The 24,529-nt window shown below is 38.8% G+C and overlaps 2 protein-coding genes across 5 annotated transcripts in view; one reads left to right on the top strand and one right to left on the bottom strand.

Moving 5' to 3' along the window:
* Positions 1-24,529, top strand: part of MED12L (mediator complex subunit 12L) — a 317,920-nt gene that overhangs the window by 82,199 nt on the left and 211,192 nt on the right. For 2 of the 3 annotated variants that reach the window (XM_073898549.1, XM_073898547.1), the window contains 5 exons: positions 8,811-8,942; positions 11,587-11,713; positions 13,930-14,144; positions 15,424-15,528; positions 16,411-16,587. In XM_073898549.1, the coding sequence (XP_073754650.1) occupies positions 8,811-8,942; positions 11,587-11,713; positions 13,930-14,144; positions 15,424-15,528; positions 16,411-16,587 (756 nt within the window). The remainder of the gene's footprint in view (positions 1-8,810; positions 8,943-11,586; positions 11,714-13,929; positions 14,145-15,423; positions 15,529-16,410; positions 16,588-24,529) is intronic. The other variant, XM_073898551.1, reaches the window with a different exon arrangement.
* Positions 19,680-24,529, bottom strand: part of GPR171 (G protein-coupled receptor 171) — a 6,349-nt gene continuing 1,499 nt past the window's right edge. The window contains exon 2 of one of the 2 annotated variants that reach the window (XM_025880471.2): positions 19,680-21,288. In XM_025880471.2, coding sequence (XP_025736256.1) covers positions 20,276-21,235 — 960 coding nt within the window. In that variant the 5' untranslated portion in view covers positions 21,236-21,288 and the 3' untranslated portion in view covers positions 19,680-20,275. The remainder of the gene's footprint in view (positions 21,289-24,529) is intronic. The other variant, XM_025880475.2, reaches the window with a different exon arrangement.

The following is a 24,529-nucleotide window of genomic DNA, read 5'->3' as shown; positions in this document are numbered from 1 at the left end:
AGAAAAAAAGTCCTTTTTGCTTTCATGGTATTTGTTTTGTTTCTTAGATGTCCTAAGACCTAAAGGCTCATTGATTCTAAGGATGTGAGACTAGGAAAGCCTGCCCGTTTTCCATAAAAAAATCAGCCATCTTAAATATCTTTTGGAAATGTACATAGGGAATCAGTCATTCATATTTAGAAAGATTTTTCACAAGTGAATACTATTTATATGTAAATATCCTGTCTTCTGGGTTTGTGGTTAACAACCTTAGTCTTACTTCATGGCGATTCTGCATGTTAAGTGCTATTTGTGATCATGTACAACAGAGTTCTGTTCTATTAGAATTTTAGACCACGTTTTAACTTAATGCAACTCTTGAAATTCATCCACATCTCCATAATGTGCCTCAGGTTGCAAGCCATATAACTTGCTAATAACACTGCTCTCTATATTATCCCTTGTCATTTATTGGCGCTGTAATATGACCATTTTGTTTAATGTTGACTAAGAGTGATTAATTACATTTATAAACTTGTCCTGTTAGTCTCAGATTATAAAGCTGTTGAAGAGCCTTATTCAGTATCTGATCTCAAGTTCTTTTAGTTTGCTGTTGCTTACAGTAATGAGTCATTGGTTTTTCCCCATTCTCTTTTATGGTATCGTTTTATAATATAGGTAGCATATTAACAAATTTCTTAAAATAGCAAACAATCTCATCAAGTACCTTCTAATTTCTAGAGAAAGCCTGACTCTCAGATGTACTTGTCAATTATTTTCCCTTCTTTGTTTGTTATAGAAGACATGTGGTTAGTTTTTATAGACCATTAGGTTATTGAGTAATTGAATAAAAACTGAATTAGGCTTAATCTATCAAGTTTAAGTTCACCCTTCCCGGGAAAGAAAAATGTGACCGATCTCCCTGATGATGAAGGACCTTCTTCACATTTGGGGTGTCTTTATTATAGATGTAGATGGCACCATTAATGATGATTATTTGCAACAGAGTTAACAATGATTTCAGTGTTTTACCACTGTGGATGTGTCCAAAGTTCATGAGGCCAAATGAACAATGCTGTTATTTGAAGGACCTTGCTGATTTTTGAATTTTGTGTCCATTCATTGTCTTATTTGTTCTCATTATAGCAATTATTTCTTCTTGTGATTTTTTTTGTTTTTAATATTTGTTGAAGTACAAGTTATTACAATACAGTGCAGTATGATACAATGTTATTAGTTTCAGGTGTCTTGTGATTTTTATGTGCATAGGATGGAATACATTTTTGACATTATGAAGTGCTCTTTAGCCCACAACTTGGACCCTTCTCCCACTCTTCCGCCCAGAAGGTGGGGGGTGTGTTGGCATACGAGCTCCTCCTGTGGAGCACATAGGATGGATTTGACTCTTAGGTCAGTGACTTAGTAGCTTTGAGCCATTTAATGAGTTATTTAACCTTTAGGCCTCAGTTTGCTCAACAGTCATAGCATTATAGTGAAAGCATCAGAACGGGGCATACTGTATAGCAAACACTCATTATATACATGAGCAGTAACCACTGTTCATTTTGGAACATATCCTTTCGATATTTTCCTGGGCGTTTATGTACATATATATGAACACTTAACAGGTCGGAGGACATAAATGGATTACATTCTACAAAATACTCTGCTGGATTTTCTTTTTCTCTCTGCTTACTCTTGTCCATCACTTGCTTATTTTTTTTTTTTTTAAAGATTTTATTTATTTGACAGAGAGAGACACAGTGAGAGAGGAAACACAAGCAGAGGGAGTGGGAGAGGGAGAAGCAGGCTTCCTGCTGAGCAGGGAGCCCGATGCGGGGCTCAATCCCAGGACCCTGGGATCATGACCTGAGCCGAAGGCAGACGCTTAACGACTGAGCCACCCAGGCACCCCCATCACTTGCTTATTTTTGTTTTACTCATGATGTTCAGCTCTTTTATTCTAATAAAGCCTTCTAGTTCTCTGGGTTGGTGGAGGAAAATAATCATTTTATGTAAACTCTAGTGATGTTGCCATATCCTTTCAAGTATTTATTTCTTCCTCCCATTGGCTAAATCCTTCAGAATGATTCTAAGTAATAGTGTTGGGACCAGCATCCTTGACTCATTAAATTAGGAATGAGAATACATCTAGTACTTAACACTTAATTAACTGTTAGGTTGTCAGATACTTTTCTATATTAAATAAGTGCATGTGTGTTTTGCGGGAGGGGAATAAAATGTAAACTCCTCCCACCGTTGTCTGCCCCCCATCTTACCTTGTTTTTGCTTTTGGTTTCATGTAATACAGTGTTGCTTTTACTCCATGATGAAAAATATCTGTTGACTCTACTATTTGCCAAACACTGAAAATAAATGCTGAAAATAAAACCATGAAAAAGACAAATCCTTGACTTATATGAGTATCTGGTCTAGCAAGTATTAGAGGAGGAACGAAGTCTTTGGTAATTCATTTTCTGCATGTCCATTTGATTATAAGTCTGGCACGTTCCTAAAGAGAGAGAGAGAGAGAGAGAGAGAGAGAGAGAGTGTGTGTGTGTGTGTGTGTGTGTGTGTGTGTGTGTGCGCACACACGCATGTGCCCCCTACTTGAGATATTTCCATGTAACAGTGATGCTCCTTGTGATTCTAGGGATCTTGATGCAGTGATGATGGGAGCAACAGAAAGAATGGGCTTTGGAATTAGGTCTCCTAGTTCTGCCACTTTAGATCTCTGTGCCCTTGACCATCTTAACCTCTGAACCTCAGTTTTCTTATCTGTCAAATGGGAATAGCAAGACCTACTTCAGAGTTTGTTGTGGTGATGTGTGTGAAACACTCAGTGTCTGCTTGATAAATATTTTCAACTATTACTTCTACTACCTGTGGCTGGAAATTTACAAGTGTTAATATTGTTATTGCCATGATTACATGTTTTAACTTATGCCGTGGCTAGAATTCAGTTTCTTGACCCCCTGGTTTGGTGCTTTTTCTCCGGCCTTAATTTTATGTGCTATGGCTCAATTTCCCTCTTTCTTTCCGTCTCTTTCATTCTTCTGTATCCTAGTTGCTTCTATGTAGTTGCAGCCTCGGGGTGCATGCTGTGGACTATTAAAGTCTTACTATCTATTATGAAGTACCAATATGAAAAGCTGCCTGTTACTGCTCCTGAAGACTCCAGCTCCCCTTTACAGTATTTGAGATGATAAAGGACTTTCCTTTAGTAGCTCTCAGAGGTGTGTCTCCATTTCCTAATGGATTATTTGAAACCAATAGCTGGAGATCTAATATCCATGAAGCCATGTTGTGAAAGATGCATATTGCATGGAAGTAATATTCTGCACAAGAGAGCAGAATACTTCGATGTTGTAAGCATCAAGAGTGGAGGTGGAAGAGCCCAGAGAGAAGCTTGGAGCTCACACAAAGGCCATTGTGTTCTCTAGGATGAGGGTCAAGATTACCTTCCTGGGTTCTTTTGAACACAGTGTTGCTGTACTTACTTAGTTCGTTTCCCAAGATTTATGTTGTGGCAAGAGTTTTATTAATTAGCTGAGTGATCTTGGACAAGCTATTTGACATCTCTCTGCCTTGGGTTCCTTAACTGTAAAATGGCAGTGATAACTAGCTCATAGGTAGTAAAGATTAGAAGAAATAATTCCTGAAACACATATTGCAATGTCGGACTGTAAATTGAGTAAGCACTCAATAAATGTTAATTATCTTTATTACCACCTGTAAATTTTCCAAGATGTCTTTATTACTGATTTTGAGGGTGATTATATGTCCATACTAAGTTATTTTATGTTTTAAATTTTCATTAAAAATGACTGAAAAGAGGGTCACCTGGGTGGCTCAGTCGGTTAAACGTCTGACTCTTAATTTCAGCTCACGTCATCATCTCAGGGTCGTGAGATCAAGTCCCATGTGGGGCTCTGCACTCAGAGCAGAGTCCGCTTGGGATTCTCTCTCTCCCTCTGCCCCTCCCCCCGCTTACACATGTACATTCTTGCCTGCGCTCTCAAATAAATCTTAAAAAAATGACTGAAAAGCTTTACATTTAAGGTCAGGAACTTTCAGCTTTTCATTTTTGTTGTGTCTGCTTTTGTCAGTTAATAAATGCTAAGATTTTAGTAATGACTAGAATAAGCAATATGTATTGCAGAAAACCTATTCTGAAGAATATTTTTGATCGGAATAGAGGCATTTTCATCTGGTCAGGACTAGTCTCTTAGTAGCCCAAATATTTTATAAGATTGAGCACAGAGCAGCATGCCTGATGGGTACCTGATAGATTTTTTTTTTCTTGTGACCAAAGAATTGTCCAAAGTCTTCACTGCCTATCGAAGACCCCAATCCAGAATGCAGCACTAAATCTGAGAGGAATGGGGGTACCCCTCTGTGAATCCTCTGGAGCAGGAGGAGGAGCAGTATCCCTAGAAGAAGTAGGAGTGCTGCTTCTGGAAGAAGGGAGGAATGGTGGGCCGGCGGGGAGCTGCCCTTGTCTGAGAGGGGAGAATGCTGTCGGAGGGGATTTGAGCCTTACTGGTTATCACGTGTCTTGGACTTCCCCTTTCCTTTGTTCAGTGGCAGGCCTCTCCAGTCTGCCTCCCTTATTTATACATCTTTAATTAGATACTGAAATATCACCATTTGTCTGCAGAAAAATAGAAATAAAAATAAAACACCACACAAATGTCCATAGTTCATTGCTGAAGACAAATGCTCTTGCCTGTGAACCATCCATAAGGACTTTCTCTCCGTGTGAGTTCACCCTGTTTTCTCTGATTTGATCCCTTATGAGCCTCCTTCAAATTTCAGAGGAAATCTGTCAGTTCCTGGGGCTAGAAAGGGGGGGAGCGTTTTAGTATCATGCTTCACTGATGACCCAGGCACTCCTATCTTCTTACTTTAAGATAATTTCCTTGGGTTATATTTTCAGAGATTGAATTATTGGAACAAATGATATTTTAAAGATTTTATTTCTTTGAGAGAGACAGAACATGAGCAAGGAGGGAGGAGACAGAGGGAAAGGGAGACAGACTCCCCGCCAAGTGGGGAGCCTGACACAGGACTCAATCCCAGGACCCCGGGATCACGACCAGAGCTGAAGGCAGATGCTTAACTGACTGAGCCACCCAGGTGCCCCTCTTCGCCACTTTTTATTTGCTTGTTTAGAACTGCTTTGAAGTCATTTCCTATTGCTGCCATAGCAAGTTATCAGAAATTTAGTGGCTTAAAGCAGCACAAATTTTTTCTCTTGCAGTTTTGGAGGTTATGATCTTACTGGGCTCTAATCAAGGTATCATTTGGGCTGCATTCTTAGGGGGCCTCTAGGGGAGACCGTTTCCTTGTATTTCCCAGCTTCTAGAAGCCCCCTGCACTCCTTAGCTTGTGTTCCCTTGCTCCATCTCCACAGTCCCCAGCACATCATCTTCCAGTCTCTCTCTCTCACCGGCTCCTGCTTCCCCTGTCACATCTCTGCCTCACAACTACCCCTGTGATTACACTGGTTCCACCCAGTAATCCGGGATAATTCCCCCCTCGACATCCTGAACTTAATCAGAGCCACAACGTCCCTTTTGTCCTCTAAGGTAATGTCTTCACATGTCCTGGCTTTAGTGTGTGGACATCTTTGGGGTTGGGGGGTGTTACTGTCTCCCACCACGTACTCTTTCTTCTCTTGTTCATCTCTCTCGAAATTTAACTCATTCTTCAGGATTTTTCCCAAAAGCCACTTTCTAAAAGGAAGCATCTGGTAGTTTCCTTCAGTTTTCTCTTTCGACTACTGTTAAATGTTGACTTTCTGAGATAATTTTCATTTCCCGTTTTCCTTTTCATTTCCATTTCCAAATTATTTGTACACATGTATGTCTCTCCCACTTAATTGCCATCTTGCTGAAGGACAGGGACTGTAGTTTATATCTTGAACTCCTAAATTTCCTCTAAGTTATTTAGTGGGGGAGCGGTGCAAGGATCTGCCTATGGGGAGTGTGAGCCATGGGTGTCTCTTTGTATGCACATTGAACATGTCTAATTGGATATACCCTGGAACTGGTGCTTAGAGTGAAAAAAGCAGGATATCCTCGTTTTTGGTAGTGGAAGCTAGAAGAGGCCTCTTGGTAAAAATAGCTTAAAATGTGAATCAAAACTTTGTAGTAATTAGTGGGAGCTGGAGGGGGAGTTTTCATTGAAAAACTATCTTGAAAAATATGCTGAAATTATAAAGGTATTTTATAACTAATAGATAATTTTTCAGTAATAAAGAACTAATGAAGTACATTTTGACCCAAATACATAAATGTAATTATTCATATTTCAAGGATAGTTTGCTTTCAAGTTGGTATCATGTGCCCTGATTTTCCAACATGATTTTCTAAGTAATAAAACATCTTTTGCAGTATCTTACTGTTTCTTTTAAAATAGGCACAGAACCTATGTATTCCTCCACCCCCACCACTCCAATATCCTAAGGAAGGACTGGCATTATTTGGCAGTCCATCTGATATTCCAAAAGGAGTGGACTTTGCACTGTTTGAATCTGGCCAGTATTGGAAAATATTGGTTGAAAATAGATTATGGGCATATAACTGATATGAATATAAGAAAATTTCTGTAATAAATTTTATATTTTAAAAACATAATTTTTCAGCATTTTCCTTGGATTTTCGTAATTCACTTATTTCCTAATAATTACAAATTGAGACCACAGCTGTAGCAGGCCGACTGCAGGCCCTCCTGTCTTCAAGTTAAGATCTCAGATGTTTGTAAGCTGGGACTGACATATGGAAGGTGCAGATAGCCGGACTTAATTACTTCCTCTTCGATGTTTTCAAAACGTCTTGTAGCTTTTTTTTTTTAAGTTTGTTTGTTTGTTTGTTTATTTATTTATTTATTTATTTATTTAAGTAATCTCTACACCCAACATGGGGCTTGAACTTTAGGACCCCAGGATCAAGAGTTGCATGCTCCTCCAACTGAGCCAACTTTATGATTAGTTGTCTTTTCTGCTTTTCTTTTCTAGAAGGTGAACTTTTGGAGCACAGGGGCCAGGTCTTTTAAATTTTTGTTTCCTCAGTGCCTAACATGGGTACTTAATAAGTGCTTTTGGAAGTGAATTGACTCCTTCCTAGGAAGGGCTTATTTTCTAGCACATTACCCCAAACTCGTGGTCTTATCTGGATGTGTTAAGAAGAAGTGTTTTCCCTTTTATGTGCTATTCTATGCATCTTTAAGTCAGGCAGAACCTATTACTTAAGTTGAGTGAGTGAGTCATTTATTCATTTGTAGCCTATTTTCATCTTATTTTAATGATGCCGAAGAAAATAAAAACAAACTTTATAAATGTGGATATGATGCACATTACTGACTGTGCATGAATTTTTTCAAAACTGATGGTAGTATTTTTAGGGTAACTCCTTTTGTTGTCTATAATCTAAATCTAAGCATGTGGTGCTTCACTGAATTGACTTATATTTTGACTTTTCTCTGGATTAGATGGAATCCAGGCAAACATTCCTTCTAGTCTGCTTTCTTTTTTAAGTGTTAAACATAATCTTTATATATTTCAATTGAATTATTTCTTTTAATTTAAATTAAGAGACCCAGAGATCTCCCTAAGTAACATTTTGAGATCTCCCCTAAGTAACATTTCTTTGTTTGAGTCAACATGTGGTTAGCCAGGTTTAGGGTAGGATGACTAAGAATCTTGGAACAAACGGATTTTCATGATCTAAATTGTTTGCTAGTATCTACAAGCTGATTAGGGATTCTTACCTTGGGATTCTTGGGTGTTTTCTCAGAGTCCATGAACTTCCTGAAAATTTGTGCTAGATTTATGTGCATATGTCTGCATAATTTTCCTGGGAGTGTGTTTACGGCTATTATAATCTCAATCGAACATATGGATTCTAAAACGTTAAGGACTTCTCACGTAAATGCCAATACTGTAATTATCCAGTTCTTCTGGTATAGTGTTTATACAACTGGACAAATACTAAAAACTGGCAATTGATGTTACGTTGGTTGGCTTGCATCCTCTAAAAGGAAAGGTGAGGTTACATAAAAGGATGATTCCTCTTGTCTCTTAACTCCGCCTGGCCTGTCTCTAATTCATGTCACCTGGGTTCCTGTGACCCTTCTTTGACCCCTCTGATCCTCAGTCTGTGGGGCCCTTTTCTAGGCCATGGCAACCACAGCGCATAGTTCCAGGGACAGTGCTGAGCCCCACATAGACCCAGGATATACTGCCCTCTGCTAACTGTGTCTGCTTTTAATAATTAGTTTCTTTCTGATGCTTGGTTGTCATTTTTCATGTTTGTTGTTTCTAATGCAGTGAGTCTTTGGCCAGCATTCCAGCCTCCCCTCCAGTTCCCTTCAGTTCCTTGTTGGAGTGGGTGGCTTGCTGAGCTGGCATGTTCGGATTGGGTAGTGAGTGAGGCTCTGAGTGTGAGGGGGCCAACAGTGGAGTGAGTGCTTGGGGTTGGGAGCAGCTCTTCTGGATATTCAGTGCTCAGTTTCCCTTTTGGTGTTGAGTTCTGGAGGATCAGTGGGGCTGGGTGATAATTCTGTGTAAATGAAAGGCATATGCAAGGAGACTGTTAATTCCCTTGAAACTGTCACAGACTGAGCTGTTCTAGTGATTTCCTTCCTTGTCACTAAAGTATTGCTCTTTATACTTCAGTTAAAAAGGATTTGGGAACATTTTCTAAAATGACTGTAAGAAAGCTTAATTAAAGAAAGCTTTAAAAGCGTTAAAAATTCCATCGCTTGCTTCCTGTCGTTGGGTGAGTGCTTCACTTGACGTGGCTGGTCCCCCTTTCTCTTGACTGTAGGTTGCCCCCAATGATGAAGCCGTGGTGACACTGCTGTGTGAGTGGGCGGTGAGCTGCAAACGGTCGGGCAAGCACAGGGCCATAGCTGTGGCAAAGCTCCTGGAGAAGAGGCAGGCGGAAATCGAGGCAGAGGTAGGTTCAGTTTTCTTTCTGCCTTTGGAACGCCATCATTTAAAAATAAGTGTTTTGGAGAAGATTCTTTTTTCTTACTCATTATGCTATTTTTTTCCTCTATCTTCAAAGAAAAAAGGGAGAATGTACAAATTCACATAAGGACTACATAAAGGATCCCTTTCAGTTGATGAAGCCAATAATTTATATTCTGGACTAATTTAGAATTGTATCTTTTAAAATAAAACTTCAACATCTGAGTTATTTATTTGTTTGTTTAAAACATTTTATTTAACAGAGAGAGAATGAGCACAAGCACAAGCAGGGGGAGCGACAGAGGGAGAGGGAGAAGCAGACTCCCCGCTGAGCTGGGAGCCCGATGCGGGGCTCGATCCCAGGACCCTGGGATCATGACCTGAGCCGAAGGCTGACGCTTAATGACTGAGCCACCAGGAGCCCCTGGGAATATTTTCTTGAGGCAGTTCTGATTTTGAGATTACAGATACCAATTTGTATTAGTTCTGAGATTGTATTTTGGCCCCAGAGAGAGCGTTTAAAGCCTCGGAAGTGGATTATGAAGGAAAAAAAAAAACAAAAAACAAAGCTAACTTGATAAACTTTAGCTTTTGTTGAAAAGAAAAAGTTTTTCAGCCAGCCCCCTTATCTGTCCGTGAGATCTGGAGGGCTGGCCAGGAGGAAGGCTGTATGTGGTGTGAGTGGCCCACCCTCTCTCTGCCCCACCCAGACCGCTGCAGGGCGCCCTCCTCTCTGCTCCTTGCTCCTCACAGCAGCGACCATCATCTTTTCAAACTGGAAGCAGATCATGTTGTCCCCTTATGCAGACTCCTGATGGCTCCTTACTGTGTCCACAGAGCCTTGTATGGGCCTCCCTGGACCGCCTTTCCCTCCTTGTCTCAATATTTTTCCCCTGGGTCACAGCTGCAGCCGCCTTGGCCCTCCTGTACCTCCAGCACCGCAAACCAGCTTCTGCCTTGGGACCTTGGTCTTGCTCTTCCTACTGGGTGGCACACTGCTCCCCAGTCTTCACATGGCCAGTTTCGTTCTGCCATTCCTAGTTTAGGAAATGTGGCTTTCTAGCATTCCTAGCTCAACATGTGTCACCTCCTCAGGAAGATCCTGCGTCACCCACCCTTCAAGTGCTCTTTCTCACAGCACTCTCTTTTCCTCTCCTTGTTGGCTTATTGTTTACTGCCTGCCTACCGCCCTCTAGAATGTAAGCTTGACAACAGGGATCTTGCCTGCCCTGTTCAATGTTATGTCTCTGGCACCCAGAATAGTGTTCAGTGCGTAGTTGATGCTCAGAAAATGTTGTATGAATGGATGAGAACTTAGCTGGTTCTCTCTTACTGATAATACTCTTTCCTGCGAAGCTCTTAAAAAATGAAACAGGAAGAATATATCTATAGACATCTCTCTCCTCCTGTTGGGAGAGTATTATTCACCAAATAAAAAGGATCACATTGTTCGACTTGGGGCTTGAAGATACTGGGTTAAGTAAGGTATGAAACACATGACCCATTTTACAATGTGCAGTTTAGGAAAGGTGTTTCATTGCTTTTTTTTCTATGAATAGATAGATCTGTGAATTGCAATGAGTAAACTTTAGTAAGTTGAATTTCTCAAATTTAATTGCTCCTTCTGAGTTGTTGTGTCACACAGGCATCCCTTCTTCCAGTGTGTTCTAGGAACACACACACAGTCACTTTTGGAAGAGGCTCACACAGATGACTTTGTAATTTTAATAGGTGTAAATGTATCCACATCTAACAAATGTATTCTCTCAGGGTGTTTAAGATAATTGATTGTTGTTGAACCATCACCATTTTCAAAATTTGACTTTCGTGAAGAGAGGATGGATTAGGGAAATAATATCTTAATGTAATAATATATTAATATTAAAGAATAGACAATGAAAATGGGACGGTCAAAGGGATATGAAAAAGAATAGAAAACGGTTCTGATTGCTTTTGAACTGTTTCTTTTCTGGTCTTCTAGTAAATTCTGTCTTGAATGCAACTTCTCTAGATCTATGTTTCATCAACTATGGAGATTCCACAGGTTCTAAGAGATCCTAACTGGTGAAGTATGATGAGTGAAAGAATCTTATCAGAGGAATTATGTTCACTTTCTCATTTGACATCACACTTCCCAACACCCCCTGCACACACTTGTAAATACACTCACCTAGCAAGAACAAACACAAAAGCATCGAACTCCATAATAACATGCCCACAAGTTTCTCAGGGGAAGTGTATACAGTTAGTTAAGCATGAGCTATTTAAAACTGAAGACAACTTTGAGTTATTTTTAGCAGTTTTGCATAGGGATAATGAGTAGTTTATTGTACTATGGTATATATTCGGTGGATAGTTATAACGTGGAGAGTTTACAATTTACATGAATAATGTTTTCCATGGGTGTCCTTGGAAATCATTTGAATTGTTCTGGGGTAGTTTCCCCTAACTTTGAGAAATTATATTTACCTATGACGTATAACTCTCAAATAAGTACAGAAATCTCAACTAATTTTGCATGTTTTTTTTTTCTGACAATTTAAATGTTAATAAAAAACTAACAAATTCATGATCCATTGTGGCTACATTGCCCTCTGTAATTAACTGTGCTTGTTTATTTTTAATCTTAGAGATGTGGTGAGTCAGAGGTATTAGATGAGAAGGAGTCAATTTCTTCAGCCTCTCTCGCTGGATCTAGTTTGCCTGTTTTCCAGAATGTTCTACTAAGGTTTTTAGATACACAGGCCCCCTCATTATGTAAGTAAAGTTCTTTGCTTCTGCATCTTAAATAAGAGATTGGAGCTAATTCTTAACTCTCTTTCTTCCTTATTTGCATCTTAAGAGTTCTTGGTGATGAATATAATGTATGTTTTACTGAGCAAAATTTTGTTGTTTTTAATGGAGATTTCTATGCAATTTTAAAATTAGGTGAGCTGCAAAGACTTCAAAATTTCCAGAGTTTTAAAAATAAGTCACCTCATTCTCTAATATTTGGTGGTCTAGTTTTCTCTTTCTAGATCTTTCTTACCAAAATAGAGGAGCTAAGGCCCTCTCATGTTTCACTGTTTAAATCACTATTGTGATTAGGAATTTTCTCTTTTTGCACTGTTTTCAAAATTTCTCATTTTACAACTCCTGATAAGAAAAAAGGGAAAAGTCAAAAAAAGTACTTTATAACCAGGTCCTTGATGTAAGGAAATACTTTGTGCAGATGGCTGGCTGCTCGCCTATACTCTATGGGATGTTCTGTCATCTCCCATTCTTCTGTCTTTTATTCTATTGTTTGTGGGGAGTCAAGGGTTTGGGGATTATAAGCCCAGCAGGCTTATACTGTAAACTGATGCTTAAAAAATTCATTTGTGTGTGCTTAGCGGTCTTGATCTTATTCTGAGGCTTTCACGTGACAAAGTACAGCAAGGCGAGTCTTTGGGTAGATAGTGCTGAAACAGTAGAAAATGGCATAAAGTGAAAAGTGGTAGAAAGGGGAGAAAATGCATGGAGGGGGTGGGAGGGACAGGTTTGTTGTGAAGAAGGAGGTAAAGCAGCAGGAAATAGATACTGCTTCTGATTCCTCTGAGAAGGCCCTCGTTTTGGGTTGAACGATGCTTGGGGATGAGGTTCCTTAAGTGACTTGGTGGCTGTTCTGGGCTAGGGGGAGAGCTGGAGCCACACTGATGGTTGCAAGGTGTAGGCAGCTGTAGCGAAACACGGAAGAGGAAGCAGAAAAATGGAGGACAGAAGAGATCCTAGGGAGTAGAAAATACATGGTCAGGAGTGGAAGTTAGCTGCTCTAACTTCTCTTGTATTTCTGTATTTCCGGAGGAGATGGATACACATTTGCCCTCTGTGTTCCTCAGCCTGTCCCCACTCCTGTTTGTTCTTTGGGAAGCCCTTCCTCCTCTCTGCCTCTGCTTGTTCTGGATCCCATTTCCTGCTGTCAGAGCTGCGTTAGTTCTCTGTGTAGATGTTGTGCGTCCCTGACTTCTGCGGTGGACGACAGCAAATGCTAGGGCTTAAGTGTTAGGGAAGGCGCTTCATGTTCCCTCGATCCATCTGTTATGTCTCTGTTGGTCTTTGCAAGCATGATGGTAGCAGGTGCCGAGCTTTGAAGGGTTGCTCTTAACATTTTTTAATCTCTCTCAAGGGTACAAAGTTTCAGAGTGCAGCTGCAGTATTAAAAGTCGTAACGTGAGTTAAATAGACTGGCTACGAACTGAGAAAGACTGCAGAGCTCCATCTTTGTGCCTTTTTGTCTTGCACCTTCCCTCTTTCTTTCTAGTGGATCCCATGCAGTAGTATTTTCAAGTACCTTTTGAACTGTTTTATTATAAAGTGTCCTTTGAAAGGTACACACGCATACCTCACAAATATACAGACACTCTCAAGCTATGAAAACAAGTCATGAGCTGTTTTAATAGTATAAATCAGAGAAAGCAGTTTGGCTCTGCCTTTTTTTTTTTTCCTTACCTGAAATTTTGTGTATTTCTATTATTACTTAAGTGGTTGCTCATTTGTCAGGGACCACTATCTTTAAACTTGAAATTGTGCTTAGCACACTGGATACTATTTTTCAAGTACAGAGGGACAGTCGTGTCCTTGTTCTGCACAAAATGCTTGCACCTCATAGTACATTTTCTAATAACTCTTCTGTGTAAAAAAAAAAAAAGACAATATTGTTAAGACTTCCACTCCTCTTTTTTTTTTTTTACATTTGCTTTTTTAAAAAAATTTATTAGAGCGAGCATGAATGGGGGGGGGGGAAGAGGGAAGAGCAGGGGAGAAGCAGACCCTCCCTCTCCTGCCGAGCAGGGAGCCCGACATGGGGCTTGATCCCAGGACCCTGAGATCATGACCTGAGCTGAAGGCAGACGCTTAACCAACTGAGCCACCCAGGTGCCCCTTGTTAAGCCTTCCTATTTGTTCCCCCCACCCCCTACTGTATCAAGGGGACTGATTGTTTTGTTTCTATGTAGCGGATCCAAACAGTGAATGTGAAAAGGTGGAATTTGTGAATCTGGTGCTGCTCTTCTGTGAGTTCATCCGGCATGATGTCTTTTCTCATGATGCATACATGTGCACCCTCATATCACGAGGAGACTTGTCAGTCACTGCCTCAACCCGACCACGGTCGCCAGCGGGAGAAAATGTGGATGAACACTACCCAAAGGACCATGACATGAAAATGGAGGTATGGCCCTGGGAGTGGTGCCCCAGCCCTGAAAACAACACTCAGCTGGGAAACCCCTTTGAGAGGATTGTTTGGTGGTGGAAGGGTGATTGCATTTTAATTGTATTCTCCTGTTAGAGAACTCATTTATCTCTACTCCTCACTAATGGGGAAAAAAAGAAGGGATATATCCATTCCAGAATTTTCTTTTGAATACTCAAACTATTAATGAAAAGATTTGATAGTCCATAACATTTTTTATTGGACAAGAATTATATGCTTCCAATTTTATGTATTTCTGATTTCCGGTTTTTCTTTAATGTTGTGCCTTAAAATCAGACTGATTTTGGCCTAAAGTTCCATTCTAAGGAACATCTTTTCCTCTATTATCCATTGCTCTGTCTTTCCTACAAAATGGGAAATACTGTTTTGATCATAGCACATCATATTTTCATTTCAATTAATTGAAAACTCTCAAATGTGGAATTGTTCTTTTCAACAAATTATTTTATACTGTGAGTATGACTTTATAATTTTCTGCCAATTTCTGGTGTTTTGGACATTGTTCTTGATACTTGAAGTTTTCAAGGCAGAAAGCATGGAGGTGGTAAAAGGAAACAGTGGAAAATGGTGAGAGCTTGTGGAGGTTCCTTAAAATCAAGCCTCATGATGGTTCTGTGAGAGCTTAAGCATATGCTGTGATGATATTTTTTAAAACACTGGTTATCCTTGTAATTGAAAGACCTGGCATTAGAGTTACATGTGTGGATTCATAGTTTGTGTTCTTAAGATTTGGTGATCAAATGGTGCGGAATTTAAAAAATTATTTCCTTGATGTAAATACTGTTTCCAAATTTGTCCACAGAGGTTATAAAAGGCTGAAAAACTAAAGTTACTTTACCTGTTTATGCTTCTTTTATGTTTCTGTTTCTTCCTTTCTATTCTTGGATATCGAGGTATCTTATTGGGTGTACTCTCAGATTTTTCTAAGAAAAGTTGGTGAGCGCATGACTGGGAATAGCCTAAAGAAAGGAGGGACATTATGGCCGGTTTGTTTAATGTTTTTAAGTTTGTGGGCTCTTTCCTTCAAGTATCATGAAAGGTAAAATCTCATGAGGATAAAGAATGTGACTTTGCAAAGCAAGTGCATGTCTTAAAACTTCTCTTTTTTGGGGAAAAATAGATACTAGGGAGAGAAAAGACCTAGGGTGGTTAAAAACATCACTGTCATATTTTAGCTTCAGTTTTTTCATGAACTACAAAATTTACAGTGTCACTTTCTTTCTCTGGTAATTATCAGGAACAGACTATAATGGCGCATATGGGCATTGACTCAGGAACTACTAATATTTTTGATGAAGTAGACAAGAATGACTTTAAAACTGACTTTGGTTCGGAATTTCCAGTAGGTTCAACCTTCAAATTCTTATTGACTATTAACCCCTCTTCCCCACCCCTCTCCCAGCTTGTCTCCATCCTTCTGTTCCTTGCCCCACGTACTGGAATGACTTGTGTCCCTGTGATGTAAATGTGATCCTACCATATTCCTTTTTAGGGTACAGTAACTCATCTTGTACAATTGTCTCATTTCAGTTCATCCTTAGTTTTAGTTGCATTGTCTCCTTTGTAGAGTAGAACACTCCTGTCCTCCTAGTTGACTGTGACTATTTTGTTCATCTTGAGACCATCATCTCTCAGGAATAGATGAATAGTTTCATCATGACAGTCCATGTTGATGTGCTATGTATGTGTTCAGTTTCTAAATAATAGCTTTCCTGGCTCTGGACTTGTTATGCTTTTTCTACTTTATCTCCATATAATTATAGTATTTTCTTCCTTATGGATCTCAGTGAGGTGCTTTATAAAAAATACTGTTTGGGGTACTGACTAAAACTTTTATATCTGTTACTCATTAGGTTTGTTAATTATTTCTGTGTATATGTTTTTGTAGGAAATGTAACCCTGTGAGGAAACACTTAACCTATGAGTCTGATGTTGTCTCTGGTCCTTTGGGAAGTGTAGCTTTGCATGATTCTTACATGTGTGGTTGTCATTTTCGTATCTTCAAAATGGGAGATGATGTTGATAGTTTCCTACTAATCTTAATATGAATTTTGTGGAAATTAACAACAGTTTCTTTATTTTCTTTATATATTTTCTCAGTGTTTAAAGAAGGAAGAGATAGTGTAGGAGTGTCTTATGTGTTTGGAGCTCTGGTATGTAGCGCTGTGTTTTGGTGTTGCTCTCTTTCATTTACAATCTCCAACATTTATTTTACATGACTTAGATTTTTTCTCCCATGCCTGGAGAATCCTGTGAGAATGCCAACGCTTCCTTGGGCAGAAGAATGTCGGTTAATGGTGAGAAGTTGCTTAAGAGAGAAAAACCCAGGGAGCTAATTTTTCCATCTAATTATGACCTTCTGCGACACCTGCAGTATGCAACCCATTTTCCCATACCTCTGGTAAGTCACAGCTTTGATCAGTTGGCAGCCTTGATTGTTTCATTATAAGATCATTAACCATCAACTGTTCTACTTGCCTGAGTAATACATATGAAAGCAGGTGAGTTTTTCATTTACTGCTTCTTTTGTTACAATTATGATTGTATAGCATATGTACAGTTGTAGTTCAAATTTGTGATGGGATACTACTGGCTAGCTAGAATTAATGGAATTTTCTAGGTTATTATCTTTTTATCAAGAGCATATGAGTGACTGCAAATGACATCTAAATGTGTTTTCCTACTTCATTTGAAACTCATTTACTGAGTAGCTTTTATGTGCACTGTATTGTGGTAGGTACTTGGTATTATACAGATGAATGAGAATTTTAGGACACAGGAAAGATGAAAAAGATAGGAGGGAGACAAATGTGAAATGATACACACTAAAATAAATGCAATAATTTAGTAAAAACCCAAGTGCCTACTGGAAGGTGAACTGTTTGACATTCCTGGGTCTCTTCCACTCTCAAAGAATAAATATTGGAGGGGAGAGAGAGCATCTGATTGCAAAGTTGGGTAAGGCTTCATAGAGGAGGTTGTATATGGCATGGACTTGGATTTCAATCTAATGAATTTAAGAATTGAATAGCATATGAGAAATACCGGGAAATTTAGTGTTTGACTCATAACAAGTGATGTGCTTTTTACTAAAGGGAAACAAGATTGGTTTTTTGATATTAATGAAAATTGGGCAGAATCTGTAAATGTGTTTATATTTTTAGGTTTATCTTTTTTCCTGGGATTTTAAGAGAAATTTTAATAAGCCTTTTTTTTTTTTGCATGCTATTATTATTATTTTAACAGCAGTGTAATTGTGACATATATATAATGTTCTGGATATCTTTGAGGAGTTCTCTGCAAACTAAATATTTTCTTAATTTTTAATTTTTGTTATTTTGGAACTTTCCCTCCAAAAATTTTTTTACATGTATTTTTTATTACAATTAAGAATCTTCTTTTTAATGTCAGTTTTTCTGCCCAGGACTGTGTCAAAAGTTGTCCCAATTCTTTCTTGCTCATCACTGGCTGAATAAATTTTTTTTTTTTTTTGCTTTACCTGTACATATGACTCATTTCCAACATAATGGAATAATCTCACTGTGCATTTAGGGCAATAGAAAGGATAGCCTGATATTTTAGAGATGTGTCCTGAAGAATTTATGGATGAATATTATAATGTCTGGGATTGGTCTTAAAATAGTTGGCATCAAAAGGGGGGGGCAGGATATTGAAGTCTGGAGTTCAGTTAACACTTAATGGACCAATGTTAATTTCCTACTTTTGGCAAATGTATCATGGTGATGTAAGCCATTAACATTAGGGCTAATGGGATGAAAGGTATATGGGGACTTGCTGTACTATCTATGTACCTTTTCTGTAAATCTTAAAGTATTCCAAAGTAAAAATTTAAATAAAAAGGAGAGGGGTAATAAAGCAAATAGGGCAAAATGTTGAATATGGTTGAAATTGGTTGAGGATTCTGTGTTCTTCTCTTGGATAGGCAGAGCTTTGCTCGCCTCCCTCTCCCATGTGTCTTGGTGTGCACCCAAGCACAGACATCTCTATTCTGTTGTTCATGTGATCCTTGTCTACACAGTCATTCCCAGCATGTAGCATTCTAAAGATTGTCCACCTCCTTAGAGGAAGGAGCATGAATGATTTCTGGTGATTAAGTCTCTCATGATGGATTATGACATAACTGTAATGCAATCATAACACAACTGCTGGAAAATATATGTTGTAGGATATAATTTTTTAATAGCCTTCTATCACCAGTTGTCCTAGGCCTCCCTTTACTCTGAGTGTCATTTGGAATAAAACATCATCAAGGGGAAATGAACGTATATACTAATGTAACATTGACATTAGGAATGCTGTAGAGAGTCTGGTTCTCTTCCTTAATAAAGAGGGAAAATTTGACTAACGTATCATGCATGAATGTGGGAAGCATATAAGAATATGATTGAAAAAAAAAATTGCTCCCTCCCACCCCCCTTTCTATCTTCACTCACACTTAGTGAAGACCAAGGAGAGAAGACTAATGGGGACTTGACCAAAAGATTCAGGAAAAGCAACTAGTAGTTTCACATATGCTCATATGAATCATGTCTTGATCTGCCGGTCAGTAAAAATACGTTAGACCATCAGCAAGCACAGGTTCTAGCGGGCTGGCATTTCAGCAGATACGTGATGCTGGGGGGGGGTTCCTGTCATGACCACTAGCTAGCTAGAATTTGTCCGGGACTCACCATGGTAGAAGTGTGATAGGCACTTTTTTTGGGTGCATTTTCTCATATATTACTCTCTTCAAACTCAGAAGATACTGAAATTGTACACCAGAATTTTCTTGGGTTCAAGCTTCAGAAAATAATTCTTCTCAATACAGAACTAAAAATGACTCTGGAATCAAACTCGTTTTGTTAGTTTCCAGGAATACCTTCCCTCCCCCCCCCTCTTTCTTTCTTTCCACAGATGGGAAAGTTTATTAAAGTGAAAAGTACACTCTTGAGATACAAGAGTGGGTGAGCTCAAGAGAGCTGCCAGGAACACCATTTCTTAATCACTGCAGCTAATGCAAATGTATTACCAATTGTTGCAATACAGGCTTTTGCTATTGAAATGAAGCCTGCCTCCCCAAGTCTCAGGTATCATTACCTAAACTTTTCAATTTTCTTTTTCCCAAATAAGTCTTTTATTTTATACCATCTCTCGAGCCCTTTCTGCATTACTGGCAGTAGAGAGAATTTGATCTAAGGGTTGTGACCCTGAGAACTGGAGTCCCCCATTCTTTAAATTGCAGGCCCCATGTGGGGTCAGACTCAGACATGGCGCCAATCAGCCCAGCATGTGCTGTGTTCCCTACAAGGTCTTGCTGTGTGTGTATCTGGCATGTCTATTTTAAGGCCATTTGACTAGTACTGTTTTTCCATATCTTTGATGTGAGTTTTTAGTTCCAAAACAGTACTTTCAAGCAGTCAGTGTAGTTTAACAACTTGCTTGAAAATGTTGTAGGGTCTGTTTCATGTTACTACAAAATAAGGAATCACTGAATTTGTCATTACTTAGGGTAGAAAGTCTTTATTTATAACCTACTGATAGAATGTAAGTATATAAATACATTAAAAACTACCCATGTATTTCCAAGCCTTTTTAGAAGTAAACAGTTTTATTTACTGTGTTACAAAACAATTAGATATTAAAAATCAGAGTAGTGAGCTAAAAGGTTACCATCTTTAAAATGATGGATTAAAAATAAATCAGGCACAGGTGGTTTCATGTAAAAATCGGCTGGACTTTTTTTGGTATGATCTAAATGGTTTTATTTAAATTGTGTTGCATATTTTTATCAAGAAGTCAGTTCCCGGTATTTAAATGAATACCTCACAAATGCCTTTGAGTCTGTCATAAAACTCCTTGAGATTTCAAGGATAGTGCAAGGTTTTACATTGGTTCAACAGCATCTTTTAGTTTTTTTGTACAAATATTTGGGTTAAGGATCATTAACAACCACAAGAGTACTGCTTGGCTTACATTTAGAAACAGTTTCTCAGTAAACCAGGCCACATATGCTAGCTGTCCTTTTTACTTAGGCTCTTTGCTCTCTTTCCCATAGAGGCAGGAAGTGATAGCATGAGAAATCCCATATTTTATGCACTGTTTTCACCATTTGATTTTTCTTTTGGAGCCTTGGTCTCCTTATGTGAAGCAAAAGTCTTGGTAACTGTTAAGCGGAATGCTTTTGAGAGGTGATAGTACAAGACAGGATCAAAACACAGGTTTGACACAGCAAGGAGCAGTGTGGCCTCTTTGGCTTTGAATAGTGAAATCCTGGTTGGGCAATCAGATATTACCTCTGTCTGGCTCAGGGTGTATGGGATTCGGACAATGTGATACGGAACAAAACATATGATGTAGCCTGTAGTCACTAAAAGGATGTTGATGAGGGCTTTTTTCACATATGGATAATTTTCATTATCTTTGTTTCTGTAGAGTTGTCGAATTACAAGGCAGTTAGATATTAAAATGATGGCTGAGAAATTTAAAAATATTGCCACACATATGAAATTTGTCAGCAAATGCCAGTTTCTGCCAAAATCCCTTTTGAATTCCATGCATCCCACATTTGGCTTCTCCTCGATGTCTCTGATGGGAATCATCATGTTGGGCACTGTTATAAGAAGAACCATTAGCCACACCACGGTCGATATCATTTTGGCAAATCCAGGTTCTTGGATCCGATAAATCTTGGAGCTGTATGTCAACTGAAGACAGCGATCAATGCTGACAAATGCTAAGAAGATAATTGATAAGTACATATTAATGTAGATGAGGCAGGCTGTCACTTGGCAGTGGAAAATCTTCAGCTTCCAGGGTGCCACACCCAAGTCGACAACGATTTTTACTGGTAATGCCAGAGTCAGCAGGAAATCAGCCGTAAGCAAATTAATTAAGTATATGCTTACACACCTGTGATTTGTGTTATTCTGTATAAAAGCCCAGGTTGCAAAACCACTTCCAATAATTCCAACAAGAAACACTAAATAAAAAAAATATGTGAATGGCTCCAGATCTCTGTAAACTGGGCAGAAGATAGAACTGTTTGTCATCTTGAGGGGAAGTAAGGATGACTCTGTTAAAAAAAAAAAAAAATCCAAAGAATCTGTTTAAAAAGAGGGGTGGGAGAGGGAGGTTAGTAATTAAAATTAGAAATGATTTTCTTTAAAAACATCTGTACTCATAACACCTGGGTCACAATTTTTCTGATTTTTAGATAGAATTTTATTGGTGAAACATCATAGATTGTAAGGAGGCCTGGGTTTTCCATGGTCTGATTTCATGATTTTGGGAAATCCCATATAGGTTTGCTTTTTTGACATCACACTTTTGCATTCTGATAGCTCTTTTGTTACCACTTGGGTTGGAAGGTAGTTTGCAGAGGAGATAAGTGAACTGAAATTCTGAGAAACAGAGAGGAAATGAAGGTAAAATGGTTTGGTTGTGGCTGAGCCTGGGAGGTTTCAGTGAGGCTTCCTGGCTTGCTGTTTTCATAGATTGACAAGAGCTCCTCATGCTGGAGGAACCTAGGCTGAGCGGGGAGGTAACGGGGGACAGAAAATTGTCCTGAAACTTAGAGGTAGGCGTTTCATTGTGTCAGGTACCAGAGTGTGTTCACAATCACCATTGCATTTCATTTTTCTGTTCAGCAGAAAGAATTGAAGGGTTAGAATCTGGCTTGAATTGATGCTTATTCCTTCCTTTTCCTCACTCCATTCCCTAGTGACCTAGGCCTGTGATGTCCAGTATGTGGCCACATGTGACTACTGAGCACTTGAAATGACAGCCACTTTGACAGCCAAATTGACGTGGGCTGTAAATGCAAAATATGCACCAGGTTTTAAAGATTTTTTTAGGAAAGACTATAAAAATAATACAACTAGTAAAAGTGCACTATTCTGTACAATAGTACAATTAGTAAAATATCTCCATATTTTTTGTATTCAGCATATGTTTAAATGATATTTCTGATATTAGGTTAAATATATGGTTAAAATTAATTTCTCCTGTTTCTTCCTGCTTTTTCAAATGCAGCTACTGGATAATTTTAAAGTACCTCTGTGGTTTGTTTTCTCTTTCTGGTAAACAGTGCTTGTATAGATGTTTCTCTGTCAGTGTTTTTGAGAAATTTGACCACAAATGTATTTTAAAAGCTTCTAGAACAAGAATATATGATCATTGGTTACAGAATTCTCAAAGAGAAGCTCAGTTATCTTAGTATGAAAACATCTAACTATAATACTTATTTTCTTTCACTATAGGTTTGAGGCAGTTAAGTCCAAAAGTATAAGACATATCCTTAGAACCATTGTGACTGATACTGATAATGACAAAATCTTGTCAATGTTCCCTCCAAATCTGGAACATAAGTGTAAGTTAAACCAATTGGGCTTCATTTATTCTCTTTGACCTGGTCCAAACTAATGCTCTTAGGGCCACAGATAATATCTTTTTGGTGCTGCTTCTTGGTGTGCACCCTCCTCATGCATATTAAACACCTTCCTTTAGTTTTAAAGACCAGAAGATTTTGTGTTTTAGGAGAAAAAAACCTGATACACAACTTAAAAACTGTGAATCTGGGTGACTGGGTGGCTCATTCCGTTGAGCAGCTGCCTTTGGCTCAGGTCATGATCTTAGAGTCCTGGGATAGAGCCCAGCATCAGGCTCCCTCCTCAGCGGGGAGTCTGCTTCTCCCTCTGCCCCTCCCCCTACTTGTGTTCACATGCACACCCTCTCTCTCAAAAATAAATAAATAAAATCTTTAAAAAAAAATAGCAAATCTTAATTATAGTGGCTAAGAAGGCCAAATAAGCCCATTCTCTGAAACCTCCCTTTAAAATTGAAACAACAACAACAAAACCTTTTGAAGCCTTTCTGATCAATTATTAATTCTCCTGATTATTTAATGATCCACTGTATACACCTTGGGATGAAACACTGTAAGCAGATTAATAAGGCAGAAGTACATAAAACTTTATAAATTAAAGTGTCATTTAAAAGGGTACATGTCCTTCCTCTTTCCCAACTTGAGATAGGACTTAGGGTTCATGCATAATTCATTCTGCACTAAACTTAATGAAAATAATTGAGTACTTACTTTGTGTCTGGCACTGTGCTAAGTACTTTACAGGTACTTATTTAACCTCTCATCATTCTTACCACATAGGTGTTATTATCCCTACTTTACAAATGAGAAAACTGTGGCAAAACGAGGTTAAATAACACCCAAGGTTATATAGTTGTTAAATTATAGAGCCAAGATTCCAGCTCAGGCAGTCTGATCTCAGAAGCTATGTTCAGAACCACTCTAGAGCTCTTTCTCAGTAATAGTAATAATCATGGTGATGGTGATGATAATAACTTTTATAGCAGCCAGCCTTACTAAGTGCTTACTATGTGGCAGGAACTATAGTCTAGGCAATTTTCATGTAAAAGAGCAGAAAATATTAGTTCCTAACTTTTCCTTTAAATACTAATGAGAGAGGTTCAGACTTCAAGTATTTTGATGTTTCATTTTACTGTATACATATTTAAAACCCAGACCTAGGTTCTGTCTTTTAAATCTAAACCTCCCTTACTTTCAAAGTTCCCATGACCTAGTTGCTTCAAACCATCCCTACTGTTTTTATCTTAATTCCCTAGATTAGTGGTATCTCTACTGTGCTGTGAACTGCTCCTTCCTGCCTTTGAACTCTTGGTTGTGATAAAATTTGGGGAATCATAGAACTTTAAGGGTGGAGGGAACTTTTACTGATAGCATCTAGTCCAAGTCTCAGATAAGTTGAGGAGACTGGGGTCTGGCACTTGGATGTTGCTCAAGGTTTTCCAGCTTGTAAGAACAGGCTAGAATCTGACCCCATTGATCATTTTTAGGCTTTCTGCCCCTATCCTTCCTATATCCAAATCCTTCCTATCTTAAAATGCCTGGAATAAGCTCTTTTTTTTAAAAATTTTTTTATTGTTATGTTAATCACCATATATTACATATTTTGTTTTGGTGTAGTGTTCCATGATTCATTGTTTGTTCATAACACCCAGTGCTCCATGCAGAATGTGCCCTCCTTAATACCCATCACCAGGCTAACCCATCCCTCCACCCCCCTCCCCTCTAGAACCCTCAGTTTGTTTTTCAGAGACCATCATCTCTCCTGGTTCGTCTCCCCCTCTGACTTACTCCCCTTCATTCTTCCTCTCCTGCTATCTTCTTCTTTTTCTTTTTTCTTAAAATATGTTGTGTTATTTGTTTCAGAAGTACAGATCTGTGATTCAACAGTCTTGCACAATTCACAGCACTCACCGTAGCACATACCCTCCCCAATGTCCATCACCCAGTCACCCCCTCCCTC

This window comes from Callorhinus ursinus, unplaced genomic scaffold, assembly GCF_003265705.2.
Source record: "Callorhinus ursinus isolate GAN/ISIS: 27379988/994484 unplaced genomic scaffold, GSC_fseal_2.0 scaffold1, whole genome shotgun sequence".
NCBI lineage: Eukaryota > Metazoa > Chordata > Mammalia > Carnivora > Otariidae > Callorhinus > Callorhinus ursinus.
Note: the sequence above shows the minus strand (reverse complement) of the source record. Positions and strands in the feature narration are given on the sequence as shown.